This window comes from Muntiacus reevesi, chromosome 5 (genome assembly GCF_963930625.1).
Source record: "Muntiacus reevesi chromosome 5, mMunRee1.1, whole genome shotgun sequence".
In the NCBI taxonomy this organism is placed as follows: Eukaryota; Metazoa; Chordata; class Mammalia; order Artiodactyla; family Cervidae; genus Muntiacus; species Muntiacus reevesi.
The window spans coordinates 35,931,907-35,942,330 of NC_089253.1; the positions used below are offsets into that span (position 1 = coordinate 35,931,907).

At 50.7% G+C, this 10,424-nt stretch overlaps 1 protein-coding gene across 1 annotated transcript; it reads left to right on the forward strand.

The window, feature by feature from the left end:
• The first annotated feature begins 1,666 nt into the window (after positions 1 to 1,666).
• Positions 1,667 to 10,424, forward strand: TMEM109 (transmembrane protein 109). Its single transcript, XM_065937431.1, has 4 exons — positions 1,667 to 1,814; positions 7,125 to 7,369; positions 8,281 to 8,383; positions 8,808 to 10,424. The coding sequence occupies exons 2-4, from the start codon at positions 7,133 to 7,135 to the stop codon at positions 9,197 to 9,199; spliced, it is 732 nt and encodes a 243-aa protein (XP_065793503.1). The 5' UTR covers positions 1,667 to 1,814; positions 7,125 to 7,132; the 3' UTR covers positions 9,200 to 10,424.

Genomic DNA, 10,424 nt, shown 5'->3' on the forward strand with positions numbered 1-10,424 from the left:
GTGTAAGGATCTTATATTCTTCTTCCTCTTGCACTGTTTCAAAAACAGTTATAGACTGGAGTCAAGCAGCCTGTTAGTTGGGTCCATCTTCTTTCCTGAATTGTACTGGAGCCTTCCCCTGGGGATTCAGTTGGTAAAGAATCTGGCTGCAATGCAGGAGACCCAGGTTTGATCCCTGGGTCAGGAAGTCCCCCTGGAGGAGGAAATTGCAATCCACTCCTGTATTCTTGCCTTGAAAATCTCATGGACAGAGGAGCCCATAGGGTTATGACCCACAGGGTTGCAAAGAGGTCCGTCCAACAGGACTAAACGAATTTTGCATGCATGCATGCATTGACTACAGATAGAAATATTCAAAGTAAAAAAAGTGCTCAGAAAAGGGCAAGAGAAAAAAGAAAACTTGTTCCTTTTTCTCACTGGAACACTTTTAGTACTTCATAGAATTAAAAAACAAAATTCACCCAAATACATTTCAAGTATCTAATTAGTTATAGAAGATTCATAAATTAGGCAGCATCCCATCTCTCCAAAGGGCTATAGTAAATGAACGGTTTTTAAACGCAGGACATGGTATCCATGAACAGAAGAAAAGATTACTTTAGGCATGAAAGTGAAAGTGAAAAGTCGCATAGTCCTGTCCAACTCTTTCCGACCCTCATGGACTATACAGTCCATGGAATTTTCCAAGCCAGAATATTGCAATGGGTGGCCTTTCCGTTCTCCAGGGGATCTTTCCAACTCAGGGATGGAACTCAGGTCTCCCGCATTGCAGGCATAGGTTACATATTTTATGGGGAACGGAAGGGATCTATCTATATGGCAGATTATCTCAGCCTCCTTTGGGGACAACAGAGCGCCCGTGTGACAGATTGCCTCATTGATGCTAACCCCAAAATTCCTGACTAACTTGTTAAAACTACATTTCTGGGTGACGTTGAAATTTAAGCTACGACAGGTATTAATTCCCGGATTAGGGACTTGTCCTAACAATAAGTGACTCCATTTCAAGCCTACAGTTTTTCTTTCAAACAATAGTAAAGTTGAAATAAGGACATCCAGAGAGATGAAGTGACCTGCCAGAATAACAAAGCAGGCTAAAGACCTCGTCATTCCAAATCCCGCGGCGTTCTCACTCACAGTGCTGCCTTTTTTATTGAAACGGGTCTGGAAGTTAGTGACCTTCCCTTCCTAAAACTGAGAGAACATTTAGGAATCATCTGCATTATTAAGGTGTGGAAACGCTCTCATTAGGAAAGGATGCATTTTCCCGGTTGAGCGCCTCTTACTGCTCCTCTAACACCCTTTCCTCTTTGTGTCTGTTAAGCGCGAAAATTTTTCTCAAAAGACCAGGTGCGCTCAAGCACCTCTTTCTTAGAACTACATTTCCCACAACGCCGCCGGAGGCCCCACATAGCTGGAGAACTACAATGCCCGAAATGCCAAGGGTCTTTTCTCTTTTTTTTTTTTTTTTTGAGGCGGATAAGCTTCCACTCCAAATTAAAAAATGAAGTTTACCCATTCTGTAGCCCAGATATAGTCACTTCTTTCCCCTTTCCTGCCAGAAACTTCCGTTCCTAGCTCGAACTTCCGACCCCATTCTTCTCCCAGTGGGAATGCCTGGGATAAATACGCAAGCAGAGAGTAGAGCGCATGCGCCGACCCGGGGGTTTGGGCCTTTTGGGAGGCCCGCAGGTCCGGGCGCGTGCCGCCTTGCGCGTGCGCAGACGATAAACCAACGCCCCAGAGTTGAGGCGCGGGTGTAGTGCCGCATTTTAGTGAAGTCGCACGTGAAGAGCAGCGGTGGCCAGAGCCCGGTGAGTGCAAGCTGAGACCGGGGCTCGGGGGCTGCACGCGGGACTCGGTGGCGTCGGCCGTTATAGGTGGGAGTCCGGCGGCCGCGAGGCCTGGCGACCGCTTGTGGGGAGGGGTCCGAAGTCGCTCGGCGGGCAATCTTAACTGCGGAGCCGGATCTTCGTTGCTATGCAACAGGGGGCGTCGTTACTAAGTAACAGGGGAGGCGCGCGTTTCCGGGGAGAAGAGAGTTTGAGGTGCTGCTCCGATGTCCGGTGGAGGACACGCGGCTGTCAGGTTTGCGGGACGAGGCCAGCGCTGAGCCCCTCGACCCCGACTCCCGCCTACGGCTCGGCCTCCCGCGGCTTCGCTCCGAGCCCTTTGGGGGTACCCCGAACCCCTGGGCCGCGCGGCGTCCCTTGCCGGCGACGTCACCCAGCCGCCTTGGCAGGGGACACGCTGTTCGAAATAGCACAAGCATGCCACTGACACCCTGTCTCGGGGAGGCCGGGCCCTGGGGAAGGCGCCGTGCGCACGGGAAGCTGCCCCTTTGCTCGCCGCCCTGCCCCCAAACAGTTGCTGGGCAGCAGCTGTTAGGGGTTTAGCGGGAGCTGCCCCCACCTGCCAGGACGCTGACTTCATACTCCCGAGTAGCAGCCTCACCCGGTCTAGGAGCTTCCTTTCCACGCAGCTGTGGTTTTCGAGTGGCCGCTGCATATTTGGATCAACTTTAAAATAGTCCTCTCCGTACCTCTCCGTGGCTCTCCGTTACCATGCTCACCGCTTCTTGGCGGGCTTCTAACATTCATTTAACAAGCATTTATTAGTCATTGTTCTGTGCTAGGTGCTGGGGATTCCAAGGAAGGTTAGCTGTCAAGTCTGAAGGGGAGGTTCTCAAAGTCTATTGGGGAAGGCAGGCATAAAAACTTCTAAATTATGCTACAGTGCAATGAGTGGTAAGTCAGCAATTTGTGGGCTACAACTTTCCTATATATGTTTATAGTTTACAAAGTTCTTGTAGAAACATGTTAACTACTTTCATTAACTCTTAACCTCGTTTGATCCCATTTTAGATTTGAGGAGACTGAAACTCAGACAGGTTAAGTAATAAAGTAGAAGGTAGTGGCTTCTAAATTTTATTTCTTTTGGCCGCGCTGCAGTGCCTGTGGGATCTTAGTTCCCTGGTCGGGGATTGAGCCCACACCTCCTGCACTGGAAGCATGGAGTGTTTACCACTAGACTGCCAGGGAAGTCCAGTAGTGGCTTCTAGTGTATGGCAGAACTGAGCCTGGGACAGAAAAGTCTAGAGTGCTTTGTACACTGCTGCATTTTGGGGGCTTTGCCGGAACAGTAGACTTTTCCCTGTGCTGCTGATCATTTGTGGCAGCTGTCCTGTTATGCATCAGAAATCTGCAAGGAGTTCTGAAAACAAAAGTCTGAACCTGACTCTGGGGAGAGTCCCAGTAAAGAAGCCTCAGGGGCTGGAGGGTGTAGGTGGGACAGAGACACTCCAGCTTGAGGAGGCTCGAGCCCTTCTCATGGCAACCACAACTGAGAACTGCTGCTCCATGGGGGCAGTTTCTACAATGATGGGGAAATCAGGAGCGGCAGAAGGCACAAAATCAGCTGCCCCTCCTGCCACGTTGTGATTTATAGTTCGAGAGGAAGCGGCCAGGAGGAAGGAGCCTTGGCAGGGAGTCTGGGGACCGCCCCACCCTACCCTCTTAGCAAACTACAGCTAAACATATAGTGCGTTCTCACTACCACAGTTAAATGAAGCAGTTTCCCCAGTTCAGCCTGTCCCTGCCCGAGCCATATTGCTGCTGCCTAAACAAAAGTGGCAGGTCTAGTCCTGGCTTTTTGCTGCAGAACCATGACCTGTGAGCCCAGCAGGTGGGTCATCCTCTGGTGGGTGGTCTCCTTGTGGGAGTCTGGGTGTCCTCTGTCTGTGAGGTGGTTGATTTGGGGGCAGAACTTTAAACTCCTTGAGGGCAGCAACCATGTCTTAGTGAGGCAGGGTGGGTGGGGTATGGAAGGAGCAAAAGGGCAAGGTTTAGATCCCGGGTTCTGGAGTCAGTTCCCTGTCCTGCTGTGTGAACTTGAACACTTGATCTCTCTGAGCCATAGTTTTCTGAGTAAATGTGGAGAAATAGTAGTATCTTATAAGATTGTTGTGGACTTAGATGAGATGGTGAAAGAACAAGCACTTTGTAAATTATAAAGCAGCACACAATTTGTTGTTGTTTGAGTGCCTGCTATTTGCTGAGACGTTTAAGACATCCTTCCTCTCAGAGCTCACGGTTGCTGCAGCCCCTGACTCCCATGCTTCTTTTTATCAAAAGTATTTGATTGGGATGAAGTGAGGGGGTATCATGGTGATGAGTTAGACCCTTGTTGAAGAAGAAATGAAGAGGAATCCTTTAAAGAAAACAATTTGAAGAAATAAGGGAAAATGAAAGTGTTAGTCAGTTGTGTTCAACTCGTTGCGACCCTATGGTCTGTAGCCCGCCAGGCTCCTGTGTCCATGGGATTCTCTAGGCAAGAATACTGGAGTGGGTAACCAGTCCCTTTTCCAGGGGAATCTTCCCGACCCAGGGATTAAACCCAGGTCTCCTACCTTGCAGGCAGATTCTTTACCATCTGAGCCACCAGGGAAGCCTTTGAAGAAAGGGAGTAGCCAGTAATCTGCTGTCTTATCTCCAAAGGGCTCACTCTGGAATCGGGTTAGATTTGGTTTCTGGTACATTTCCGAAGGTTGACTGGCAGGCAATGCCAGCCTCACTGTGGAGAGTTTATTTCAAGGTCCCCCAAGTCTCCTCAGATTTCCAGGTGGCTCAGTGGTAAAGAATCCGCCTGCCAATTCAGGAGATGTAGGAACCAGGGTTCAATCCCTGGGTCAGGAAGAAACTGTGGAGGAGGAAATGGCAACCTGCTCCAGTATTCTTGTTTGGAGAATCCCATGGACAGTGGAGCCTGGCGGGCTACAGCCCCTGGGGTCACAAAGAGTCGGACACGACTGAGCGATTGAGCACACACAACTCCCCTGAACTGCAGCAAATGGCTGCCTGAAAGTTGAGGCTGGCACAGAACGCAGGAGGCTTCCAGTTGGGGGTGGGGGGGGAGCAATTCACGTCACCTTGACCTTCTAGATAGGAGACATCATCGGATCCCTCCGTATGGAGGTCCTTGGATATAGAATCCAACCCAAGATAGCAACCCTGCTCGTTAAGTCCTCAGTGCGGTCATGACCCAGATAGACCAGGAACTGACCAGTGCTTTCCTCATCTCTGACCACAGGCAGGCAGGAACCATCTGGTTCTTGATTTGTGCCAGGAAAAGAGTAGAAGGCTTCCTAACCTGAGATTGTTCCCTCTGAACTGCGTGTTTTGCAGCCTGCCTGATCCTACAGGTCTCAGGAGAGATTTAGAGCATCTGTTTCTGTGCCAGAAAGTGCCCCAAATGTGATATTTTTGTAACCAGTTCTTGGACCCTCCTACCCACTAAACAAGAATGAGAATATCTTCTCCTCTTCCTTGATTTCTGGCTGACTACCTGAGGGCCCTGGTAGCTATAAAAACTTCAAACACCTGACTGCTCCTGCCTCAGGGGCCTGGTTAAGCCTCAGCTTCTCAAGTCTGAATCTCCAACACTCCCAGGAACTGCAGGTTCATTTCTGAGCCTGTAAGAGAACAGGGAATTTGTCGGTGCTGTTTGACTTTTCTCAAGCACGGTAGCAAATAGAAGTTGGAACTGAAAACGTTTTTCTTGGCTAAATTCACTGGTACTTCAATGAGTCGATACTTGTTGGGTCTTAACTTGCCTACAGCATCACATTACAGAGGAGATCAGAGCATAAAACACAAAGCAGTTAAGTGAATTATCACCAGTAATTCATGGAGTGGGTTGGTAGATGCTAAGTCTATTTTAGCTCATGAATAATCTCTTGTGTGACTTTCCAAATCAATTGTGAGATTTAAGTTGAAGAGTATACAGTATGGTGGTATATGTGAGGGTGCTGATGTCACGTGCATGCATGCTAAATTGATTCAGTGTCCAACTCTTTGTGACCCCACGGACTGTAGCCCACCACACTGCTCTGTCCATGGGATTCTCCCGGAAAGAATACTGGAGTGAGTTGACATGCCTGCCTCCAGGGGATCTTCCCAACTCACGGATCAAACCCAAGTCTCCTTGTCTCCTGCACTACAGGCAGATTCTTTCCCGCTGAGCCACCAGGGAAGCCTGATGTCAGGTGTACGTGAATTCAAATTCTGGCTCCCCTACTTACTACTTATCCTTCCTCAGTTTCTTCATCACTAAAATGGGGGATAAGAGCCTACCTAATGGGTTGTTATGAGGATTAAATGAGATAGGTGGCCCATGGTTAACTTTTTATTATTAATAATATTGTTCCTTAAAAGTTGTGCTTTAGCTCTTTGCCTTCGTTGGGAGCTAGGGAGTTGAGGTCATTCAGTGTGAGTGGATCTTGACTTTGCACAGTGGAAACCTGTGGGGCGCTTTTGCAGGTCCAAGCCCGGGCCATACTCACCGTGACATCAGAACATCCTGTCTTAGGGCAGAGGCATCAATAGTTTGTGACGCTTTCAGATGTTTCCAGTGAGCAACCACAGTTGTGGTCCACCTTCACTTCTGTGATTTGGAAGCCGAAATTTGGGTCCAAATCCTGGCCTTTCTCCTTAGCCCCAGTGACCTTGGGCAGATGCTTAAGTCCTAAGTCTCAGCCTCTTCTCCTCTCTACCCATAGTGGTGAGGAGAATAAGGACCATCTCACATTATACTCCTGCAGAACAAATGGCCTGTGTACAGTGTGTTCTTATTTGAGCACCCAACCAAGCACGTTTCTTTACATCTTTATACAGTGGTAATCCTATTTAAGTGCAATTTTTAAGTTAAAAAAAAAAAAATATATATATATATATATATATATAAACTTTATCTAAAGTAGATTATAACCTCCTTGGGGACAAAGTCTTATAATTTTTTTTTTTTTTTTTTTAATGCCCAAAGCACCTAATACACAGAGGCGGGCCTTCAGGTTTTTAGAGCTGGAGTAAGCATCATAGAGAGCTTCTCATCCACCTTAAGGCACTGACTTACACTTACTGGTTTATTAATATGCAAGCAGGAAAGAATGTGAAAGAGGAACCCATGAAGCAGATGGTTATACCCAGCTGAGGTTGAAAGTCTCAGTTCTGCGTTTCTCAACTAACAGGGAGGGGTGAAGGAGGGTGCTGAGGCAAGTCACGCCCAGGACAGTGGGTTTCTCTGCCAGTTCGGGCCCTCGCAAATGCCGTGCTTCTAAACCCTGGCAGATCCAGCCATGGCAGGCTCAGGCAGCAGTTCGCCATGGGGCAAGCATCTGATCAAAGTCGTCCTGATGGTGCTCGTGGCCCTCCTGCTCCTGCACTCAGCGTCTTCCCAGTCACATCGAGACTTCGTGACGCCAGGCCAGCAGAAGAGGGAGGCCCCGGTTGATCTTTTGAGCCAGATTGGTCGCTCTGTGCGGGGAACCTTGGATGCCTCGATTGGGGCAGAAACCATGAACCTGGTTTCTGAGGTAAGGAGGGTGTTCCCTGCTGTGACCGCACACGTTGAGGACAGAGGAGCTGTCTTGTTTATGGCCGCTCGACTCTACATCCTCTGTATCATAATCTGCAGGGCAGAGAGCCTCCCTTTTCCACAGAATGAAGCTAGACAGCCCCTGCCTTTTGGACCCACTTTGTTTCATTCCTACCCCAGAGCCTTTAGCTCTACCCCGCTCTTTCCCTTATCCCTGCCTTTTCTTGCCAGAAAGACTGGGAAATGAGCCGTCTTTGTAAACCTATGTCACTGGTGACTATGTGTCTGACTTTGGTCTAAATCTGACCTAAAGTCTTAAATTGGCAAAATATCAAGACCTGAGTCCATTCTTTCACCTGGAGAGGGGGGAGTGGGGATGACTCAGGGCCTTAAGGCAGGGCTGTCTCTTCTACCCAGTGGCATCCCAAGCATGTTGCCGCATACTTTTGATAGGTCTTATTGAATACCTGAAACAAAGATCTTACCATTTATAAGATCCATAATACAGAAGAGCTGATTGACTTGGTTGTCACTGAAACATTCTAGCCCTTCAGGGATGCTGCTTCCCAGACCTTCAATACTTGGGAGGCTAGGAGGAGCCCCCCCACCACCACCAAATTTTACAGGGTGATTGCTTCAGGGATTTGATGATTCCCCCACATACCCACATTCACCCACTACCACCACCAAAGTATTTGAGCACATCAGTTGAATTAGGGCCCCAGTGTGATGAGTTCCAGCTCAGGAAGGAGAAATGGCCCATCCTCACACACACGAAGGTGGCTGTGGAAGGGATCCCTCAGCCAGGCCGAGAAGCAGGTGGAGGCGTTCCTGGCCGGTGGTGGTAAGGCCCGGAGGAGAAGAGCATCATTAATTATGGACTCATCTCGTGCCCTCCTCTTCCCACAGACCTTGGCGCAGATAATGTGGGCCATCTCGTCAGCCGTCTGCGTGGCCTTCTTCGTGCTGTCTGGGATCGTTGCTCAGTTGCTGAACACCTTGGGGCTAGAAGGTGAGTGGCAGAGAACTGGTTAGGTCAGCTGGAGCTTAGCGTGTCACTTCCTGTTTGTGAGAGTTTATCTTTTCAAGGTCTAAACTTTTCCCTAGCTATTTAACTCCTCCCAGGTCTCCCCAGAGGCACGCCTAAGAGCAGGCTACTAACTGTGGCATCGTGCTAAGCCATAGCGTCTCTTCTAACCAGTACCCACAGAGGCTCACTCCCATTTCATAAATGCAACAGACTCAACCAAGGGAAGGAGTCTGCCCACAGTCCAGCTGGACCCGATGCTGGGATTTAAGCTCCATGACCCAAGGGGAAAGGATTTTTCCTTGGCTAAGGGGGTTTGGCTCTTCCCCTTTTAATTGGTCCTTGAGAGCACTCCCCACTCCCTTCACCGTGCCAGCGTGGCTGATTCTATAACTCTCTCCCCTTCCAGGAGATCACCTCACCCAGGGCCTGCAGCTCACCCCCAGCCAAGTCCAGACGTTCCTGCTGTGGGGAGCGGGCGCCCTGGTTGCCTACTGGCTGCTGTCACTACTCCTCGGCTTGGTCTTGGCCTTGCTGGGGCGGATCCTGTGGGGCCTGAAGCTTGCCCTCTTCCTGGCCGCCTTTGTGGCCCTGGTGAGGTCCGTGCCCGACCCCTCCACCCGGGCGCTGCTCCTGCTCGCCTTGCTGACCCTCTACGCCCTGCTGAGCCGGCTCACTGGCACCCGGGCCTCAGGGGCCCAGCTGGAGGCCAAGGTACGGGGGCTGGAACGCCAGGTGGAGGAGCTGCGCTGGCGGCAGAGGCGAGCAGTCAAGGGGCCCCGGAACGTGGAGGAGGAGTGAGAGGGTCGCCGGATGCCGCCCCCTGCATCATACCAAAGAGCCAAGCTGCTTCTGGGTCGCACAACCCTCCTTCCAGCCCCTTGCCCCTTTCTCGCCCTGTCTCTGAACCTTTCAGACCTTTCTCTCTGCAGTCCCCTCAGCCGAGAGAGGAAGACCATCCCCCGACTTGTCCCCAGGGGCCCTGTCCTCTGAGGTTCTCTTGTCTGGGCTTGGTTCTCCCCACTCTTTCTCTGCTCCCAGCCTGCCTTAGCAGGACAGGCGGTTGGCGGGGGGCTCCTGCCAGCTTCTGCACCCACTCTCAGCAAACACCCCATTACTGCCGATGGCCTCCATGACTCAGCCACGACTTGCCTTCCTCCAGTGCTCTTTCCCTCCTGTCCTTCTCTACCTCTCCCTTTGCCAAGTCCCCTGCTTCCATCCTTGTTTGTCTTCTCCTCCTAGCCCTGTACTCCAACCAAACCCCAGTCCCTAAATGCGTGCTCCTGTCCCTTTCACTGCCCGGTGGGGGGTTGGGGAGAGGCAGGGCCCATGGAGCCTGAGGGCAAACAGAAGTGGGGAAGTTCCCACCTGGGGCCTGGGCTGAAACATACCTTGAGTCTGTTACAAGTGCCTTAATCCGAGCCAGCGGGGTTCTCCGTTTGCCTGCTGCTGCCATACTGTATGTAAGAAACTGCCCTGTGGCTGCTTTGTGTCAAGAGGAAAGTGGTTCCTCTCGGATTCTTGATTTCCCTTCAGCCAGAGCAAAAGATGACTGCTTTATAGGCTTGTGCCTGCAAGTAGGACCCTGCGATGGCCGTGAGCTCCCCTGTGGGGGTTTCAGAGGCCCCGAAGGAGGAAGGAGTACTCATCTTCCTGTCTGCACAGCTCCAGGCGGTTCTCCATCTCTCCGTCACTGCCACCAAGGAGTCGCCGATCAGTGGCCCAGGAGGAGTGCAACACAGACAGCAGAGATGTACCACACAGCCCCTTCTCATGCTCTGCAGCTGAGATGTCCCCAGTGGGGGGCGGGGGGAGGGGCACTCATTTTTCCTCCAAGGCTCTGGTAGAGGTGGGTGACCTCTGCCAGGCCCTGCACACGATGTGAAGAGTAAAGAAATGCCCAGTTCTTACTGTTGAGGTTGAAATGGAATCACAGCTGCAGTGATATATATATATATATTTTTATTGGCGCTTGGTTGGTTTTAAATAAAGTGCACGCTATTTTATTATCTCTTTCCGGATAAAA